Source organism: Salvelinus alpinus, chromosome 5 (assembly GCF_045679555.1).
Source record: "Salvelinus alpinus chromosome 5, SLU_Salpinus.1, whole genome shotgun sequence".
Classification (NCBI taxonomy): Eukaryota; Metazoa; Chordata; class Actinopteri; order Salmoniformes; family Salmonidae; genus Salvelinus; species Salvelinus alpinus.
Window position 1 is genome coordinate 60,556,802 of NC_092090.1, and position 22,684 is coordinate 60,579,485.

The following is a 22,684-nucleotide window of genomic DNA, read 5'->3' on the forward strand; positions in this document are numbered from 1 at the left end:
CCTGATGCGCTGGAGTGCTAATTTTGTGTGTTTACCATTCACTGCTTTCTGAAAACCAACTGCTCCCTGTCCTTGTAGTGCCTCTCCATCCTTTCATGGAAGTTTGTGTCAATTGCAGGTGTATGCTACAACTCTTTAAATGTGATAAAAAATATATTTTCCCCTATGGCTGCTCTATGGCAAGGTCACAGCACATTCTCAAGTGGTGGACCGTAGGTCGTAATCCCGATTCAGAATGGGTAAAACAAGGACTGTGGGTCACGACAATATTTTTTGGGGGGTGGCATTCAGTCGGGATTCGACTCCTGGTATCATATGAACACACATAAGCCATGGTAATTTTGAATTCCGTAAAGTGAGTGTGAAAAAATTATTGGTATCAACAATGACAAGCCACCGGGGTCTGACAACTTGGATGGAAAATTAGAGGATAATAGTGGACGATATTGCCACTCCTATTTGCCATATCTTCAATTTAAGCCTACTAGAAAGTGTATGCCCTCAGGCCTGGAGGGAAACAAAAGTCATTCTGCTACCTTAGAATAGTAAAGCCCCCTTTTCTAGCTCAAATAGCCGACCAATCAGCCTTTTACCAACCCTTAGTAAATTGCAATTGGCTCAGAACAGGGCAGCACGTCTGGCCATTGGATGTACACAGAGAGCAAACATTAATAATCTGCATGTTAATGTTTCCTGGCTCAAAGTGGAGCAGAGATTGACTTCATCACTACTTGTATTTGTGAGAGTTATTGACATGTTGAAAGCACCGAGCTGTCTGTTTAAACGACTAGCACACAGTACTACATAGAGCCATGACTACATGGAACTCTATTCTACATTGGGTAACTGATGCAAGCAGTAGAATCAGATTTAAAAAACAGATTAAAGTACACCTTATGGAATAGCAGGAACTGTGAAGCAAACAGTGGATTTTGTATTGTACATATGTGGTAGTGGAGTAGGGGCCTGAGAGGGCACACTTAGTGTGTTGTGAAATCTGTTATGAATGTCATGTTTTTAATGTTTTTAATGTTTAATGTTTTTCATGCCTTAATTTTGATAGACCCCTGCCTTGGCAGCAGCTTATGGGGATCCATAATAAATACAAATACAACTCGGAGTTTATTAGTCACATGCACAGGGTCGCAGATGTAATTGCAGGGTACAGTGAAATGCTTATGCTCCAAGCTTCAACAATGTAGGTCAAAGAGAAGTGAGTGAAACACTAATATTAATAATACTATGTAAAATAATAGAATGGAAAAATGTAAGACGGCATACACTGGATATATACAGTATATACAGTTGAAGTCGGAAGTTCACATACACCTTAGCCAAATACATTTAAACTCAGTTTTTCACAATTCCTGATATTTAATCCTAGTAAAGATTCCCTGTTTTAGGTCAGTTAGGATCACCCGTTTATTTTAAGAATGTGAAATGTCAGAATAATAGTAGAGAGAGTGATTTATTTCAGCTTGTATTTCTTTCATCACATTCCCAGTAGGTCAGAAGTTTACATACACTCAATTAGTTTTTGGTAGCATTGCCTTTAAATTGTTTAACTTGGGTCAAATGCTTCGGGTAGCCATCCACAAGCTTCCCACAATAAGTTGGGTGAATTTCGGCCCATTCCTCCTGACAGAGCTGGTGTAATTGAGTCAGGTTTGTAGGCCTCCTTGCTCACACATGCTTTTTCAGTTCTGCCCACGAATTTTCTATAGGGTTGAGATCAGGGCTTTGTGATGGCCTCTCCAATACCTTGACTTTGTTGTCCTTAAGCCATTTTGCCACAACTTTGGAAGTATGCTTGAGGTCATTGTCCATTTGGAAGACCCATTTACGACCAAGCTTTAACTTCTGATGTCTTGAGATGTTGCTTCAATATATCCACATAATTTCCCCTCATGATGCCATCTATTTTGTGAAGTGCACCAGTCCCTCCTGCAGCAAAGCACCCCCACAACATGATGCTGCCACCCCGTGCTTCACGGTTGGGATGGTGTTCTTCGGCTAGCAAGCCTCCCCCCTTTTTCCTCCAAACATAACTATGGTTATTATGGCCAAACAATTCTATTTTTGTTTCATCAGACCAGAGGACATTTCTCAAAAAAGTACGATCTTTGTCCCCATGTGCAGTTGCTAACCGTAGTCCGGCTATTTTTATGGGGGTTTTGGAAATTGTTTGGAAATTGCTCCCAATGATGAACCAGACTTGTAGAGGTCTACAATTTTTTTTCTGAGGTGTTGGCTGATTTCTTTTGATTTCCCATGATGTCAAGCAAAGAATTTTCCCTAGCTGTTTAAAGGTACAGTCAACTTAGTGTATGTAAACTTCTGACCCACTGGAATTGTGATACAGTGAATTATAAGTGAAATAATCTGTCTGTAAACAATTGTTGGAAAAATGACTTGTGTCATGCACAAAGTAGATGTCCTAACTGACTTGCCAAAACTATAGTTTGTTAAAAAATAAATTGTGGAGTGGTTGAAAAAACAGTTTTAATGACTTCAACCTAAGTGTATGTAAACTTCTGACTTCAACTGTATATATATATATATATATATATATATATATACACACGGTGCATTCGGAAAGTATTTAGACCCTTGGACTTTTTCCACATTTTGTTACGTTACAGCCTTATTCTAAAATTGATACAATTATTTTCCTTAGTTCGTCTGAACTAAGTGATCGTGCATTGATCATTTGGATTACTGGGCTAAACGCGCGAACAAAAAGGAGGTATTTGGACATATATTATGGACTTTATCGAACAAAACAAACATTTATTGTGGAACTGGGATTCCTGGGAGTGCATTCCGATGAAGATCATCAAAGGTAAGTGAATATTTATAACGCTATTTCTGACTTTTGTGACACCTCTCCTTCTTTGGAAAATCGCTGTATGTTTTTCTGTGACTTGGCGCTGACCAAACATAATTGCAAGGTGTGCTTTCGCCGTAAAGCCTTTTTGAAATCTGACAAAGCGGTTGCATTAAGGAGAAGTTTATCTATAATTCCATGCATAACACTTGTATCTTTTATCATTGTTTGTTATGAGTATTTCTGTAATTTGATGTGGCTCTCTGCACTTTCACCGGATGTTTGTTTGAGACATTTCTGAACATAACACACCAATTTCAAATTAGGTTTTTGGACATAAAGATGAACTTTATCGAACAAAACACACATTTATTGTCTAACATGGAGTCCTGGGAGTGCCATCCGGTGAAGATCATCAAAGGTTAGTGAATAATTTGAACGCTATGTCTGAGTTCTGTGACACCTCTCCTTCTTTGGAAAATGGCTGTATGTTTTTCTGTGACTTGGCGCTGACCTAACATAATCGCAAGGTGTGCTTTCGCCGTAAAGCCTTTTTGAAATCAGACACTGTGGCTGGATTAACGAGAAGTTTATCTCTAAAATGGTGTATAATACTTGTATGTTTGAGGAATTTTAATTATGAGATTTCTGTTGTTTTGAATTTGGCGCCCTGCAATTTCACTGGCTGTTGTTGAGCTAGCATCCCACATATCCCAGAGAAGTTAAATAGTACCCGCAAAACACTAGTCTCAACATCAACAGTGAAGAGGCGACTCCGGGATGCTGGCCTTCTAGGCAGAGTTCTTCTGTCCAGTGTCTGTGTTCTTTTGCCCATCTTAATCTTTTCTTTTTATTGGCCAGTCTGAGATATGTATTTTTCTTTGCAACTCTGCCTAGAAGGCCAGCATCCCGGAGTCGCCTCTTCACTGTTGATGTTGAGACTGGTGTTTTGCGGGTACTATTTAATGAAGCTGCCAGTTGAGGACTTGTGAGGTGTCTGTTTCTCAAACTAGACACTCTAATGTACTTGTCCTCTTGCTCAGTTGTGCACCGGGGCCTCCCACTCCTCTTTTTATTCTGGTTAGAACCAGCTTGCGCTGTTCTGTGAAGGGTGTGACATTAACAATGTCTACACTGTATTTCTGATCAATTTGATGTTATTTTAATGGACAAAAAATTTGCTTTTTTCACACAGGGGAATTGGGTCTTGCATAACTTTGTTAATTAAATAAAATAAGTATCCATTTTTGTTATTTGCAAACTCAGGTTCCCTTTATCTAATATTAGGTTTTGGTTGAAGGTCTGATCAAATTCGGTATCAAAAATATGCAAAAATAGAGAAAATCAGACGGGGCAAATCCTTTTTTACGGCACTGTATATATTTACAATTAGTTTTAAATTCTGTACAGTTGCTGCAGTTAAAAGGGGCAAAGTGTGTAAACAAGGCTACTTGTCCATAAAGTGACAAATGAGTAACAAGGATAAATGACAATTGGTAGGTGCAGGTGGAGGGAGTGGCGGGCGGGCGCATAAAAGTGCAGGGGGTAATGTCCATAGCTAGGGTGAGGTAGGAAGTCTGTGGGGCAGGAGGGGAACAGGTAGCTAACTAGTGGTGGCTGTTCGGCAACCTGAAGGTTTGGCCATGCAGTCTGTCAGTTTTTGCCATGATGCTCTGCTTCTGAGTGATGAAAGCGGGGAGAACAGGACAAGAAGGATGTGAACAGTTTTGAGTTGCATGGGTTGTGAGGTGAGGGTTTGTTACTAAGCCGATAAATGACATATCTGTCCGGACCTTTACCACCTAGGAAATGTGTGACTGGACCTTCTCAAATAGTACTTGAGTGTCCCTGCCATAGAGTATGTGGTTTAACGTTTCGAATGTCCGGTAGTCTCTTCTAGACTAGAAGCACGGCATGTAAAGCTATTGCCTGAGTGATTCTGAGGCTACATTGTGGGCGTCAACCATAGAAGGGATACTGTGCCATCATGCAAGACAGTTCAGAATACAGTAGCTCTTGTATGAGTGCATTGTATAACTTGTGTCACTTTCAGAAATCGCCACTAGAGGACACTATTGGTCAATTGTCCAGCAGTAACTTTGGCCTCATGTTAACAAAGATCAAATCAGTTCAATTCAAGGGGCTTTATTGGCATGGGAAACATATGTTAACATTGCCAAAGCAAGTGAGGTAGATAATATACAAAATTGAAATAAACAATAAAAATTAACAGTAAACATTTAACATACAGAAGTTTCAAAAGAATAAAGACATTACAAATGTCATATTATGTATATATACAGTGTTGTAACGATGTACAAATGGTTAATGTACAAAAGGGAAAATAAATAAGCATAAATATGGGTTGTATTTACAGTGGTATTTGTTCTTCACTGGTTGACCTTTTCTTGTGGCAACAGGTCACAAATCTTGCTGCAGTGATGGCACACTGTGGTATTTCACCCAGTAGATATGGGAGTTCATCAAAATCTGTTTTGTTTTCGAATTCTTTGTGGATCTGTGTAATCTTAGGGAAATATGTGTCTCTAATATGGTCATACATTGGGCAGGAGGTTAGGAAGTGCAGCTCAGTTTCCACCTCATTTTGTGGGCAGTGTGCACATAGCTTGTCTTCTCTTGAGAGCCATGTCTGCCTACGGCGGCCTTTCTCAATAGCAAGGCTATGCTCACTGAGTCTGTACATAGTCAAAGCTTTCCTTAAGTTTGGGTCAGTCACAGTGGTCAGGTATTCTGCCACTGTGTACTCTCTGTTTAGGGCCAAAAAGCATTCTAGTTTGCTCAGTTTTTTTGTTAATTCTTTCCAATGTGTCAAGTAATTATCTTTTTGTTTTCTCATGATTTGGTTGGGTCTAATTGTGTTGCTGTCCTGGGGCTCTGTGGGGTGTGTTTATGTTTGTGAACAGAGCCCCAGGACCAGCTTGCTTAGGGGACTCTTCTCCAGGTTCATCTCTCTGTAGGTGATGGCTTTGTTATGGAAGGTTTGGGAATCGCTTCCTTTTAGGTGGTTGTAGAATTTAACGGCTCTTTTCTGGATTTTGATAATTAGCGGGTATCGGCCTAATTCTGCTCTGCATGCATTATTTGGTATTCTACGTTGTACACGGAGGATATTTTTGCAGAATTCTGCATGCAGAGTCTCAATTTGGTGTTTGTCCCATTTTGTGAATTCTTGGTTGGTGAGCGGACCCCAGACCTCACAACCATAAAGGGAAATGGGTTCTATAACTGATTCAAGTATTTTTAGCCAGATCCTAATTGGTATGTTGAATTTTATGTTCCTTTTGATGGCATAGAATGCACTTCTTGCCTTGTCTCTCAGATCTTTCACAGCTTTGTGGAAGTTACCTGTGGCGCTGATGTTTAGGCCAAGGTATGTATAGTTTTTTGTGCGCTCTAGGGCAAACGGTGTCGAGATGGAAATTGTATTTGTGGTCCTGGAGACTGGACCTTTTTTGGAACACCATTATTTTGGCTTACTGAGATGTACTGTCAGGGCCCAGGTCTGGCAGAATCTGTGCAGAATATCTAGGTGCTGCTGTAGGCCCTCCTTGGTTGGTGACAGAAGCACCAGATCATCAGTAAACAGTAGACATTTGACTTCAGATTCTAGTAGGGTGAGGCCGGGTGCTGCAGAATTTTCTAGTGCCCGCGCCAATTCGTTGATATATATGTTGAAGAGGGTGGGGCTTAAGCTGCATCCCTGTCTCACCCCACGGCCATGTGGGAAGAAATGTGTGTTTTTTGCCTATTTTAACGGCACACTTGTTGTTTGTGTACATGGATTTTATAATGTCGTATGTTTTACCCCTAACACCACTTTCCATAAATTGGTATAGCAGACCCTCATGCCAAGTTGAGTCGAAGGCTTTTTTGAAATCAACAAAGCATGAGAAGACTTTGCCTTTGTTTTGGTTTGTTTGTTTGTCAATTAGGGTGTGCAGGGTGAATACATGGTCGGTTGTACGGTAATTTGGTAAAAAAGCCAATTTGACATTTGCTCAGTACATTGTTTTCACTGAGGAAATGTACGAGTCTGCTGTTAATGATAATGCAGAGGATTTTCCCTAGGTTGCTGTTGACGCATATCCCACGGTAGTTATTGGGGTCAAATTTGTCTCCACTTTTGTGGATTGAGGTGATCAATGTGGCGAATGAATCAGAATTAGTTGGGTAGCATAGATAATTAAGATGTTTTATTTGCATAATATGCTTATATGAGATACTTGTCATTAGAATGTATCCTTTTGGACTATAGGGTTGGCAGTTGCACTTTTCCCTCAGCTAGGGCTCAGTCACTTGGGGCCCAGAGAGGGGAGAGGTCAGGCTTGTCTTTCACATGTCCCTGGTGCTATGCAGAATATCAGAAAGGGAAGAGGACAGAATGGAACATTGTCTTCATATGTGAATGTGTCTTTAACTATTCTTAAACCACGTGAAGGGATGGCATGATTAATGGGGAACCAATTACTTGTCTCCACAATGTCTGTGCGCCAGTCACTCCCTCCTTTTCCCATTTGGGGGAGGTGTATGGCAGTGTCTGGAAACATTGTATGTCCTCTCTGATCTTACACTTATCCTGGGATAGTGTATGACCTAGAGGCTCACTCCCCTCAGTGAGCTTGTCCAGGAGTGGGGTCAAGAGGGGGCTTACTTGAGATGGGTGTCACGATCGTCTTGACGTGGAAGAGAGGACCAAAACGCAGCGTGTGGAAAATACATCTTCTTTTAATGAAGGGAAAAAACAAACACTTACAAAATGAACAAAACAAACGATCGTGAAGCTAAACCGAACTAAGTGCACACATGCAACATAGAACATAGACAATTACCCACATTAACCTAGTGCCTATGGCTGTCTTAAATATGGCTCCCAATCAGAGACAATTAATGACATCTGTCTCTGATTGAGAACCATTCAGGCAACCATAGACACAGCTAGACACCTACACTAAACACAAACCCATCTACTCTACTTAACCCCCTAAACCATACAACCACCCTAGACAATACAAAAACACATACATTCCCCATGTCACACCCTGACCTAACTAAAATAATAAAGGAGACAAAGAATACTAAGGCCAGGGCGTGACAGTACCCCCCCCCCCCCAAAGGTGCGGACTCCGGCAGCAGAACCTGAAACAGAAGGGGAGGGTCCGGGGTGGCCCCCATCATGGCGGCGGCTCGGGCGTGGGACGAGGCCCCCACTCCACCATTGTCAATACCCGCTTTGGTGGCGCCTCTGGAGCGGCGACCCTTGTAGCAAGTCCCGGACTGAAGACCATCCCAGAGGGCGCCACCGGACGGATGGGTAGCTCCGGACTGAGGGGTAGCTCCGGACTGAGGGGTAGCTCCGGACTGAGGGGTAGCTCCGGACTGAGGGGTAGCTCCGGACTGAGGGGTAGCTCCGGACTGAGGGGTAGCTCCGGACTGAGGGACGGTAGCTCCGGACTGAGGGACGGTAGCTCCGGACTGAGGGACGGCAGCTCCGGACTGAGGGACTGCAGCTCCGGACTGAGAGACGGCTGCTCATGGCTGGCTGACGGATCTGGCAGCTCATGGCTGGCTGACGGATCTGGCTGCTCATGGCTGGCTGACGGATCTGGCTGCTCATGGCTGGCTGACGGATCTGGCTGCTCATGGCTGGCTGACGGATCTGGCTGCTCATGGCTGGCTGACGGATCTGGCTGCTCATGGCTGGCTGACGGATCTGGCTGCTCATGGCTGGCTGACGGATCTGGCTGCTCATGGCTGACGGACGGATCTGGCTGCTCATGGCTGGCGGACGGCTCGGGTTGATCCTGTCTGGCGGACGGCTCGGGCTGATCCTGTCTGGCGGACGGCTCGGGCTGATCCTGTCTGGCGGACGGCTCGGGCTGATCCTGTCTGGCGGACGGCTCGGGCTGATCCTGTCTGGCGGACGGCTCGGGCTGATCCTGTCTGGCGGACGGCTCGGGCTGATCCTGTCTGGCGGACGGCTCGGGCTGATCCTGTCTGGCGGACGGCTCGGGCTGATCCTGTCTGGCGGACGGCTCTGACGGCTCGGTACAGACGGGCAGCTCTGACGGCTCGGGACAGACGGGCAGCTCTGACGGCTCGGGACAGACGGGCAGCTCTGACGGCGCTTGGCAGACGGGCAGCTCAGACGGCGCTTGGCAGACGGGCAGCTCAGACGGCGCTTGGCAGACGGGCAGCTCAGACGGCGCTTGGCAGACGGGCAGCTCAGACGGCGCTTGGCAGACGGGCAGCTCAGACGGCGCTTGGCAGACGGGCAGCTCAGACGGCGCTTGGCAGACGGGCAGCTCAGACGGCGCTTGGCAGACGGGCAGCTCAGACGGCGCTTGGCAGACGGGCAGCTCAGACGGCGCTTGGCAGACGGGCAGCTCTGACGGCGCTTGGCAGACGGGCAGCTCTGACGCCGCTTGGCAGACGGGCAGCTCTGACGGCGCTTGGCAGACGGGCAGCTCTGACGGTGCTTGGCAGACGGGCAGCTCTGGCCGGCTGAGGCGCACTGTATGCCTGGTGCGTGGTGTCGGCACTGGTGGTACCGGGCTGAAGACACGCATCTCAGGGCTAGTGCGGGGAGAAGGAACAGGGCATACTGGACCCTGGAGACGCACATTAGGCCTAGTGCGTGGTGCCGGAACTGGTGGTACCGGGCTGGGGACACGCATCTCAGGGCTAGTGCGGGAAGCAGGAACAGGGCACACTGGACTCTCGAGGCGCACTATAGGCCTGGTGCGTGGTACCGGCACTGATGGTACCGGGCTGAGCGCACGCACCTCAGGGCGAGTGCGGGGAGAAGGAACAGTGTGTACAGGACTCTGAAGACGCACAGGAGGCTTGGTGCGTGGTGCCGAAACTGGTGGTACCGGACTGGAGCCACGCACCTCAAGGCTAGTGCGGGGAGGAGGAACAGGGCGTACTGGACTCTGGAGACGCACAGGAAGCTTGGTGCGTGGTGTTGGCACTGGTGGTACTGGACCGAGGACACGCACCTCAGGGCGAGTGCGGGGAAGAGGAACAGGGCGTATTGGACTGTCGAGGTGCACCATAGGCCTGGTGCGTGGTACCGGTACTGGTGGTACCGGGCTGAGAACACGCACCTCAGGATGAGTGCAAGAAGCAGGAACAGGACACACCGGGTTGTGAAGGTTTACTGGAGACCTGGTGTGTATAGCCGGCATCAAATCTTCCGGAACTTTAACACAAGTTTCAGACTGAGTACGAGGAACTGACACAGGTGGCATCGGACAGCTAACACGCTCCTCAGGGCGAATGCCGTGCATACTCTGCCAAACCAACAGCTCTCTCTCTTCACTCTCCTCCAATTTCGTCAACAACTCCTCGAATGTCTCATAATCTCCCCTCCGTTCACTCTCCTCCAATCTGTCCAATAACTCCTCGACAATCTCAGACTCACCCCTCAACTTCGCCGACTGCTCCAAGTGCCCCCACCCAAGAAATTTCTGGGGCTGCCTCTCTGGCTTCCAGCCGCGCTGCCGTGCCGCCTCCTCATACCGGCGCCTCTCTGCTTTCGCTGCCTCCAGCTCAGCTTTGGGGCGGCGATATTCTCCCGGTTGTGCCCAGGGTCCTCCGCTGTCCAGAATTTCTTCCCAATTCCTGTAATCCTGCGATCGCTGTTGCTTGACACGCTGCTTGGTCCTTGTTTGGTGGGTAATTCTGTCACGATCGTCTTGACGTGGAAGAGAGGACCAAAACGCAGCGTGTGGAAAATACATCTTCTTTTAATGAAGGGAAAAAACAAACACTTACAAAATGAACAAAACAAACGATCGTGAAGCTAAACCGAACTAAGTGCACACATGCAACATAGAACATAGACAATTACCCACATTAACCTAGTGCCTATGGCTGTCTTAAATATGGCTCCCAATCAGAGACAATTAATGACATCTGTCTCTGATTGAGAACCATTCAGGCAACCATAGACACAGCTAGACACCTACACTAAACACAAACCCATCTACTCTACTTAACCCCCTAAACCATACAACCACCCTAGACAATACAAAAACACATACATTCCCCATGTCACACCCTGACCTAACTAAAATAATAAAGGAAACAAAGAATACTAAGGCCAGGGCGTGACAATGGGAGTATCTAGAGTTGACAATTGATATATGCCATTGGATGAGCTTATGGTTCTGTTCTATGCCGTACCAGGGAGAGACGGTTCCCTTTTGGAGTAAGGGGGCCAGACACTGGTCTTTACAATGAAAACTGTTGACACAGCAGTAACTATCTGCTATGGTTTATATCTTTCTCAAGTAAAAGTATTTCTTTGTGAACTGTTACTAAGATCTGTGATTCGTCATGTAAGTTGAGAGGTGTGTATCTTGGATATAAAAGATCTTTGTACTTTTCTGTTGGTACTTCTCAACGGTTCATTAGAAATAGTGAATTGTTGAAAGTCAAATGCTATTGCAAAGCTTATTATTATTAAAGATGTAGTTTAAGTATAACTCTGACTGGTGTGTAGTTTGTAACTCTCCTCATTTGGTAAAGCAGAAATATGCCACCACATCAGTCCTTGGTTCCAAATATTGGGGAAGATGCCAGAGCTAAGGATGATGTTAAAGAGTTTTAGTATAGCCAATTGGAATTTGTTGTCTGTATATTTGATCATTTCCTTGAGAATACCATCAACACCACATGCCTTTTTGGGTTGGAGGGTTTTTATTTTGTCCTGTAGTTCATTCAAGGTAATTGGAGAAGCCAGTGGGTTCTGGCAGTCTTAAATAGTTGATTCTAAGATTTGATCATGTTTTTACTCTTTGTTATAGAGCCAAAAAGATTGGAGATGTGGTTTACCCATACATCTCCATTTTGGATAGATAATTCTTCATGTTGTTGTTTGTTTAGTGTTTTACAATTTGGGGTAGACTCAGATTTTCCAGGTCTCTATGTTTTTGGTTGGACAGGTTTCTCAATTTCTTAGATTGTTGCATTCTTCATCAAACCATTTGTCATTGTTGTTCATATTCTTTCTTCTTCGGTTTTCTATTTGAGATTTTTAGATTTGATGCTAAATTGTCATTTTTTTCGCCTCCATGGCCTATTTATTGCCTATCTCCCTACTCTTCTACATTTGCACACACTGTACATAGATTTTTTTTGCATTATTGACTACGTTTGTTTATGTGTAACTCTGTGTTGTTGTTGTTTTTGTCGCACTGCTTTGCTTTATCTTGGCCAGGTGGCAGTTGTAAATGAGAACTTGTTCTCAACTGGCCTACCTGGTTAAATAAAGGTGAAATAAAAAAATAAAAAGCTATGGAGCAGAACCTGTTCTTTATTTTTATTTATTTATTTCACCTTTATTTAACCAGGTAGGCAAGTTGAGAACAAGTTCTCATTTACAATTGCGACCTGGCCAAGATAAAGCAAAGCAGTTCGACACATACAACAACACAGAGTTACACATGGAGTAAAACAAACATACAGTCAATAATACAGTAGAAAAATAAGTCTATATACAATCACAACATAGTTGGCTTAACAGCTTTACAAGCTATCATTCAATTGGAAAGGTGAGCGCTCAAAGAAAGCACCTCTTGTAGACAGGTAAAAACTCAATGGCAAATATATTTTCCTTCCTCTTCTTGAACATCCATTTAAAGTCCAAGTTTCAAAGGTCAATTTGAATTACCAGAATGTAAATGAATGCGTCCTAGTTTCATAATGAGTTTGTTATAAAAAGTGTGAATCAGCCATGACCTAAGTCAACCTCAGTGGGTGTGTGCCTTCAACTGTAGTCTCGCCCTTTGTGAATCAGTAAAAGTTTGTAATTGAAGCTATTGTGTACTTGCTATTGTCACATACCTGGAGTATGTCCCAAATGGCACCCTATATTCTCTATATAATACACTACTTTTGACTTTTGCCCTATGGACCCTGGTCGAGAGTAGTGCTCTATTTAGGGAATCGGGTTCCATTTGAGAAACAGCCAGGTGCATTCCATGCCCTGTTTGCTTGCTCCACTCCCCCACCCCGGGGAATGCGACTGACTTCCTTGTAGAGCAGGGTTGTGGCTCACTCACTGCTGTCACCAAAGCATGCAGCTCTCACTACCATCCTGAGGGAGACTCAAGGTGCTCAGGTGGAATACTTTACCAGGAACCTATAACTGACCATAGGATTCTCTTCTTGTTTATGTTTTAAGTGTTAGAGGGAGAACCTGTAAGTAACCATTTTTTAAAATATATTTAACAATGATTTAAATGCATATTTAAAGGCAAGATATATTTAAGGAAGTCCTTCTAGCTTGCATGTGGTTGATTATTACATGTGAAAGACTGGCATACTCTTTAAAAGTCACCCAATCAAAATCTTCCTGCTGTGTTTGCTGAGTATGAGCACAAAGCTGGTTGTTCTTGTTTAATGATGAAGATCAGCTAATTATTTTATTTGTTGTGTTATTTCCCGCCCCTTCTTATAGGCTACCACACCAGTTAGTCCAGTTATTACATTGTAGGCCTACATGAAATGTTGAAAATAACATTTCTTAAATTCTCAGAGTAATCTCGTTATTTTCTTCATTGCACTCAGACTTGTCAAGGTTATCGGTTAATTAGGCTGTCTGAGGTTTGAAAAACAACAGAGGCGATATACACTACAATGGCTCTATATCAATCATTTAAAAGAGTGAAAATGGATGTACCAGATTCTCTTTAAAATTGCAGTGTATACAATTCTTCTGCTTCCCACTTGTCCTAACTTGTTTGTGGTATAACTTGTCCTTTATATAAAACTTCCTATTACAGGAGGAGGATGTTGTACACAGAGTTTCTGCGGTTGTGGGATGAGGCGGTAAAGGCAGTGGATGCCAGAGACTGGCAGGGAGCCCTGTCTAAACTCAACCAGATCACTGAACCTACCTCCCGGACTCTGTTTCTGACCGCCTCTGCTCACCTCGCCTTGGGGCAGCTGGAGCCTGCCATCCAGGTCAGTCTGGAGGAGAGTGATTGATCAATATCTGGAGTGTATGGGTGTGCACGTGTGTGTGTGTGTGTGTCATATTTATGTCACCCTGTGTTGCCAAGGCTCTAGACCAGACCATAGCAAAGGATGAGCGACTTGCAGTTGGCTTTTTCCAAAGAGCTGGAGCATTCATGACGGCTAGCAGGTAATTGATCACTGTACAACATTATGGTTCCTCTTCGGTCTACTGATGTTCTGTCTTTTATTAAAGTAAACAACAGGTTGAGTCTGTACAGTTTTTAGACATTGGTTAACCTATGAAGGCAAATTACTGTTTATTCATTCTTTAGATTACAAGAGACATTTAGCTGATAACCATTATATCCGACATCTCCTTGCTGCTGTGTGTGTGTGTGTGTGTGTGTGTGTGTGTGTGTGTGTGTGTGTGTGTGTGTGTGTGTGTGTGTGTGTAGGCTGGAGGAGGCTCTGAATGACTGTATCTCGGCTCTGAAACACATGAGAGGGAACATGGTCATTGATTACAAACAGCTGGGGCTACGCTACAAGCTCTACAGTTGGCAGGTACAACAGACTTACACCATGCTCTTAAAGGCATACACTTGTATCATACTAACACCGTGATCCTATAGGTGGACTTGTATCGTACCAACACCGTGATCCTATAGGTGGACTTGTATCATACCAACACCGTGATCATATAGGTGGACTTGTATCATACCAACACCGTGATCATATAGGTGGACTTGTATCATACCAACACCGTGATCCTATAGGTGGACTTGTATCATACCAACACCGTGATCCTATAGGTGGACTTGTAGGTGGACAGTCTTATAGATGTACATAGAATGACGTACTGTATTAGAACTCTAATCTAATAGGATCTCTGTGTAGGTGTCGTTTTTACCTTATATGTGTGCACCAGGTACCAGTAGTGGAGTAAAGTATGATTAAACAAGATTCTAAATGGATCTATGACAATCCAAATGTATATAGTGTCAGATATTTAAATAAAGTTTGCATCCCAAATGCCACCCTATTCTCTTTAAAGGGCACAAATTATGGTCATGTGACTTGTTATAATAGGGCTCTTGTCAAAAGAAGTGCACTATATAGGAAATAGGGTGCCATTTGGGGTGTACACGGAGACATTCATGACTGAGAATAATCCCCAGTTCCAATATGTCAACACTTTCATTGTGCAGTTCAGAAGCCAGATACACCACCTGGTAGGGATCTTTGAAAAAGCCTCATTGAAGGAAGGGGGGAACGTTTCTGAGGTTACACAATATTAAATACCTCTCATAATGAAGATAAGACATATTACACATTCCTACCCCATGTACACCTGTGGCTGTGTTTGTCTCAATCTGGGCTATCGTCTGTCAGGCGAAGGCATTCTTGACATAGGAATGTATTTCCCCAAATCTATCAGCTAGAACAAATGTTTATTATTTTTGGTTTATTAACCACATTTGTGAGACCTTTATTGATTCAAGTTGAACTACGTATTGGCTGTAGCACCCAGACAAATCTATATATTTTTGTTAAGAGATGAGGCGTCACCGAATTTTTCAATTGCATTATAATTTAGCTCTCTCATGGGCTGCTGTTGAGTATTACTTGTCTGTGTGAGCATATGGAGAGTGTACAACAATGGTAAGGTGCCGAATACAAACTTACCATGAAATGCTAACTTAAGGGCTTGTTGTGTTGTGACAAATAAAGTTTGATTTGATTTTGTTATTATGGCACCGTATTCCTATACTGCATTACTTTTGACCAGTGCACATAGGGCTCTGGTTAAAAGTAGTGCATTAGATAGGGAATCTGGTGCACTATATAAGGAATAAGGTGCCAGTTGTGACAGTTTCTCTATGGTTGTCCAGGTCTTGTATAACACAGCAGCTGTCCACTCTAGACTGGACCAGTTGGACAAAGCCCGGGACATCCTGATCTCAGCCTCCCAGGAGAAAGGAAGAGGGGGGAGAGGAGGGAACATGGAGGTGGCTTTAGACATGATCTCTGTAAGTACACTATCAGAAACATTCACTTAAGACATCGGAATCTCCCCACATAGGACCAGAGGTTGTTTCTCAATGATCAAGTCACATGGCCAGGAAAGAGTCCTGGCTATATCCCCACATAATCTTTTGACATTGGCATGATGGTGTGTGGTGTCCTGTCCTACATGGCTACATTTCTCCTTGTGCTGAGTTACTCTCTCTCTTTGTGTGTGCGCGTGCATGCGTGCGTGTGTGTCCATCCCCAGAGGGGAGAGGTGCTGCCTGTCCTCCTGGTGCCAGAGGGGCAGGTGTTCCGCCCCAGGAAACAGGACGTAGAACAGCTGGGAGAGAGAGACTTCCTGGGCAAACCAAAGGTACAGTAAATCCACACCACTCTCTGTGTGTGTGTGTGTGTGTGTGTGTGTGTGTGTGTGTGTGTGTGTGTGTGTGTGTGTGTGTGTGTGTGTGTGTGTGTGTGTGTGTGTGTGTGTGTGTGTGTGTGTGTGTGTGTGTGTGTGTGTGTGTGTGTGTGCGTGCGTGCGTGTCAATTGAATCAGATTTAATCACAGATTGGCCTTTCCTGTGCTTTCAGGTCATTTCCTCTATGATTCCCAATGATGACTTTGGTGGATTTGAACCTCTCAGGGTTCAGGTAAGGCTGAATAATGCTGTTAGAATAGCATTGGAATTACACAGAACCTTGTGTGCGTCCCAAATGACACACTATTTCAGGGGTCGGCAACAGGCGTTTTTTTTTTATCCCCTCAAATATTTGAAAAAATACAGTTTTGGGTAACAAATTACTGTAAAATTACCAGTAGCTCAGCAGAATTTGACTTTATTTTAGGAAATCTGTTCCCAAGTATTCCCACAAATAAAAAAAATAGACACACTGTATGTCTCAATGTAATCAAGGTATGAAATGATTGTTATTTTCAAATACAATCTCTTTTTGGGATTAGTTGTGGTCAATTTGCAATGTACACATTATTATTATTATTTTCTGCCCCCCACCACCCAAAGTAGTGCACTGTAATGGGAATAGGGTACCATTTGGGACACAGCCCAAAGCCCATGTCTTCTGCCTCTCCCTCTGACTGTGACTCTGTCCTCTGGAACAGAAACCTGGATACTACGAGCCCAAGGTGGATAGAGTGGAGTAAGTTACATTATTCACGCAGACATTTAATTATGTTCCCAAAATTAATGTCATTGGAGCAGAAAAAAATATCAGGGACATCATAGGAAAAGCTCAGAGCTGATATTTGAATCCAAAAGAAGATGTTCATTGTTAATATGGTGGATTGAGTGACATGGTGTCCAAAAGTAAAATTGGGTGTGTTTATTTTAGGTTTTTCACTCTCTGCACTACAAGTGAGAAAAGCATGGTAGTGTGCATGTTTACCCTTTACTTCTAATGGTGTATCTGCCTCCCCATAGGGATACTCGCTACATGCGTCTGCGTACCCCCTACATATCCGGGGGCCCTGGTCAGCTGACGGTGCCAGGGGGAGCCATGGTGTTTGTCTTCAGTGATATGGAAAGAGATGGACTGGCCACGGTCATACACGATGGACAGGTGAAAGACCCCTGTAACTAGTGGCCGCTACTCCATAGTAGAAGCTAACAATGACGCTTGAATTACAAAGCACATAAGAACAATGCAATACGTCCACATTCCATACGAGGCTCTGCTGCCCACAAGAGCTGTCTGGCAATTGATAGCCTACTAGCCTATCTATAGCTGTATACAGTATTTAACTGGTAGACTATTTATATTACACATTGGAACTTGGACTCCATGCTGTCGGTGCTATCCGTTCCATCACTTGTAGGCTTACCAGTGTTCACAGAATGGAGGTTTCTCTCATGAGCGCCGCTGGGTCTCTGGCAGTCATCAGCTTGGTTTTCTGGGAGAGGAGGAGAAGGAGGGACTATCACTAGAGGAACTGTCACTATTCTTGAGGGGAGGAAGAAGAGGAGGAACAAGGCCACTGTCATTGCCGGGCCAGGGCAGTGAGGGCTCTGTCGGGACTGGGAGGCTGCTAGTGCTAGCTGCTGCATAACTAGGCCTACTAGCTTCCACCTGCGATGGTGTTTCGTAATTCGGGGACGAGGTGGTAGCTTTGCTGAAGCTTATCTTCAGTAATTTGGCACAAGACTGATTTTAAACAGCGTTTTTGTGCACCACTTGGTCTATCTTGCCTTTTTGTTTATCCATCTTGAACAACGCACTCACTCGCCACCCGAGTCCAACCTGATTCACTTAACTTTTTTGATATTTGATAGCCAATCAGGTGAGAAGGCCGAGGCGGGCCGAGAAATAGGCTAATCAGACGCATGACAACTAAATTGTCTGTCTGCCTCACCTACTACCATCTAGACGGGACAACACAAACACTTGGCTTGTTACGTGTGGAAATGGAAAAGGAGGGTTACTGTCAAAATGATTTATGAAAACATTTACAAATAAATTAGACAACAGGGACGGCGGGGGTTTCCACTACGCCAGTGCACCTACTCCTTGTATTGTGGCCTGTCTTCTTTCTGTGTGATTGTGTATCTATGCCTTTCAACATTTGATTTCCACTCATCTTTCATTTGGAATGTCTTTCCTCCTTCAGAAAGGACTTGTCCCCACGACACTGCTAGACCCCGTGGATGTCAAGAAGTCCAAAGGCAGGAGAAATTATAAAGTAAGACTTTTTGTTTCTGTTATTTTACAAAGACAATGTCTGTTGTGGAGGTGAACTGAACGTGCCACTACGTTTAGGAGCGGCTTCATTTTCACTTTTTAAATCGGGGCTATTTAATCTCTCGATTTTCAGTTTTAGAGTAATGCTGAACAGAGCTTTTTCTTCACTGTATCCCCCCCCCCCCACACCTTAGTGGGGAAAAAGTGATGTGTCGGGGGAAAAGTTGCTGTATCACAATGTACTAAAGTTGCACCTGCTTAACACTTCGAGATGTAGAGGACAGACAGGCTTGTTGAATTCCCTAACGATGAGGGAGAGAGGTGTCATAAAAGGGATAGCAATTATTAGCCTCTCTGTATAGTTCACTGCTGTAATGGAAAGCACAGAGAGAGATCTGTTACCTTGACTACCCTGTTCTGATGTGTCCTCCACAGAGTATTCCCAGTGGGATCCCCCTCCCACCGGGCCTCAGGCCGCCCACTCGCCCACAGAACCAGCCCAGCCCCATTGCATTTCCTCAGGGTAGGCTCAACTCATTTAACCCCTCTGGCAGAGGACAGGACAAGGGGATGGAGCCAGGCCAGGCCAGCATCCATCTAAACTAAAGCACCTTTTGTTAATTTAATTATAACAGTCGTCATTCTGGCATGCCCATGTACAGTACTACCGGTATAAATTTGATAATTTTGAAAACCTCTTCACTGAGTGTTTTAATGTTGTACTGTAATTCATCTGCAGAGAGCCCAATTAGACAGGCACCACCACCATCCTATGCCTCTGCCACCCACTCACCAAACAGCTCCACCCCGCTACGCAAGTACACATCCACAGTAGACAGCCCCACTGAACTGGTGAGTAAAGGGCCTGACTTAATCAGTGTTTGTATCTTGAGTTTGTAACTGTTAATCACCAGCGAAATAATAAATTTAAAGATAAAATGAAGATTATGATCATGCAATTTATTCCTCTAAAGGTAGCAGGTGCAAATATTTAGTCGATCTGTCCTCAAGTTGCACTGTAGGATATGTACGTATCTCACAGGGAAACTAGAATGTGTACCAACGTGATTCAAAGAAGGGTCAAGGTTTCAAAGTTGATTTGCACAGGAAACAAAAGGTGTAAAACAGTACAGGGAAATTCTTACCTTGAAAGCTATTTCCCAACAAAGCAGTGATGATAATACTAATATAGATAATTACAGAAATATATATTTTCAAACGCACAACAACTACAATGTGAGTTAAAGAAGCATGAGAATGCAAGTATATACAGGTCAGTGCCAGCACCTTATTCAATGTGCAGGTGTAACAGTATAACTTTAGTACGTCCCCTCGCCCCGACACGGGCGCGAACCAGGGACCCTCTGCACACATCAACAACTGACACCCACGAAGCGTCGTTACCCATCACTCCACAAAAGCCGCGGCCCTTGCAGAGCAAGGTGCAACACTACTTCTAGGTTTCAGAGCAAGTGACGTAACTGATTGAAACGCTACTAGCGCGTACCCGCTAACTAGCTAGCCATTTCACATCCGTTACACAGGTGTACAGGAGTAATCACTTGACACCCACAAACTATGTTATACTATACTTCCTTCCAGCTGGGTTTACATATACAGTATTCTGATGGAGTTGTGGATAAATAGAAAATCCTTTTTACAACTCATAAAGCGTTGTAGTGGTGTAATGAGGTAGAATGCTGATGATGTGCCCTGATTAAGTCCATAGAATGCCTAGGGGAGGGAGATGTCAGATAAAAAAATATGTTATTTTGTGCCTCAGCATGTCAGTGACCTGAATTTCTTTCAGAAGAAGAAATTACCTCTTAAAATCTCCCTGATGCCTGTGCCAAAATGTAATGGACTTCTCGTGTGAAGGCTGCTATACTTTCCCATAAGATGCCTGACTGGCTGACTAGGGGAAAGAGAGGTTTTAGTGAGAGTGTTCTAGACTAGACTAGACTTCTCTCCATTTCTGTCCAGGCAAAAACTGCCAATCCAGTTATACAGTCAGGAGATAAAAAAAATTCTGAAAGCTTCCTTATGATCATTCACTCATGTTTGTTTCCTATACAATCATGTAGAAAGTGCTTTTTGTAAAATTTGTTTGAGGTTTTTTTTGTGCAGATACTTCCCATGCCATACAATTTACATGTTTTCTCACAGGATCCCACTTCACCCCAGGGAGCAGAGGCTGGGTCTGTGGTGGTAAAGGTGCATTACAGATACACCGTGGCTCTGAGTGTCCCTTTAGGCACACCGTACGATGAACTACAGGAGAGAATTGCTCACAAATTGGGGCAGCCAGCCTCACACTTGCGCCTCAGGTAACTGCAGACCTGCCAACCCATTTCTGTCACCTTGAATTTTAACAAGTGCTGCTACCGCACTAAAAATATAACCACTCACCCTCATGTGTGCCCACTTTATCCCCCCCCTCTCTCTTCCTCTCCCTCTCTTCCTTTCTCCCATTCCCTCTGCCCTCCTTCCTCCTCCTCTACTCCTCTTCCTCTCCTTCTCTCCTCTCCCCCCAGACACAGGCAGCATGGCTCCCAGGTGCTGAAGCCTCTGGATGGGGAGGAGGGGCTCAGGGCCCTGCTGGAGGTGGCAGAGGCAGGCAGAACCACACTGTGGTGCCAGGTGAGATCCACAGGGCTCAGGAAAAAAGTTTTGCAGTATATAGGGAATAGGGTGCCATTTTGGACAAAGACCTATAGTGTATGCCTCTGGAATAATCAATAGTACAATATACTGTATGTAGCACAGGGCCATTTTGAATTTAAATTCATCAATGGACTGTGTGGCTAATTTCTGAGTAAAAAATAACCCGTATGTTCCTCTGCTCTCGTTGTGTCAGACTGAGGACCGCCTGGACAACCGTACCATTCTCTACCAGATGGTGGCACTGTATGACTATGCAGCAGACGGCCCAGAGGACTTGGAGTTCAGTGAGGGAGACTCTATTGACATTCTCAGTGAAGGTAATGGAGCATGAGAAATTATGAAGTCTTGTGCTTTTTAAGTACACAGTAAGTACGTAACCTCCTGTTCTGACAAATGACTCTATCTCCCCCCCCCCCTGTCTACCAGTCAACGAGGAGTGGCTGGAGGGACACTGTGCTGGTTACATTGGCATCTTCCCCAGCTGTTTTGCCTACCGGGAAGAAGAGACCCCCACAACCAGGGGTGCAACTTTCACTGGGGACGGTGGGGGTCATGTCCCCCCCACATTCTGAAATTGCATTTTTACACCCCCCCCCCCCCCCCCAGTTTTATCTTTGCAATGTGATACAAAAGTGGCAATGGTGTGCTTTAGGACCATGCCTCCGAGTGGTCGGGTAGGCTGTTTGGAGTGTTCAGCCAGCTTGATTTAGGACCGCTTGGATACCACAGAGCGGGCTGACAGGCTGTCTGAAGGCAAAGCTTCTGGGAGGCTGGCTGGACCGGCACGGGAGAGATGAGCATAGTTCAGTGTGTATGTTAGCTAGTACTGTAGCTACCACATCCAGGTCAGCTCTAGCATCTAGCTATCTGTCAGATAGCGATATGAGGTGGCTATTATTACTATCTAACAGCAATTGTTTGTATGGAAATGTTTTTTAGCCTTCGTTTTGTTCTGTTTCAACAGAAGGAAAGTGAACTTGCCTAGCTTTCGCCAGTTGAAGTACTGTTAGAAAGAGAGAGTTGGCCAAAGGTTGGCTAATGTTAGCTATTATTTTTTACTCAATCACACTAGACCTCAATCAAATGATGAAACCATCAGCCAAATGATTGAAATTTGATATTCTGATGTTTTTTCAGTGCAATGTGAGTTTCTATTAGTCAGTATGGCAATGTAACTTTATTGATTTGTCATTTTCCCTAATTCCCTACTTTTCACACTGACACAGTAATAAACAGCTCTAACATTCCAGGCTTCACTGTCATGGTGCACAGTGGGACCGATTTCTTAATCTGCAGCTTTTCATACCGCACTCCACCTGCACCCCGCCCACTACGCTGGCTTTCTGTCTGACTCCCACCTGCTTCTGCAAGAACTTGTCCCAAACCCAACTGCAGTCCCTCAATGTTATTTTAGGCGTATGTGACACAGCTCACCTGCCAGCCATGGTCCCAGAAATGTTGTGCCCTTTAGGCAATATCAAATGCGCAAAAATAACTTAAGAA

General features: G+C 44.4%; 1 protein-coding gene across 1 annotated transcript; it reads left to right on the forward strand.

The window, feature by feature from the left end:
- The first annotated feature begins 12,914 nt into the window (after positions 1-12,914).
- Positions 12,915-22,428, forward strand: LOC139576414 (neutrophil cytosol factor 2-like). The gene is made up of 16 exons (XM_071402527.1): positions 12,915-13,054; positions 13,639-13,819; positions 13,918-14,000; positions 14,269-14,377; positions 15,706-15,843; positions 16,089-16,196; positions 16,415-16,474; positions 16,944-16,981; positions 17,263-17,401; positions 18,447-18,518; positions 18,953-19,040; positions 19,257-19,369; positions 20,684-20,844; positions 21,052-21,157; positions 21,375-21,498; positions 21,608-22,428. The coding sequence occupies exons 2-16, from the start codon at positions 13,646-13,648 to the stop codon at positions 21,751-21,753; spliced, it is 1,659 nt and encodes a 552-aa protein (XP_071258628.1). The 5' UTR covers positions 12,915-13,054; positions 13,639-13,645; the 3' UTR covers positions 21,754-22,428.
- The last annotated feature ends 256 nt before the right edge of the window (positions 22,429-22,684 follow it).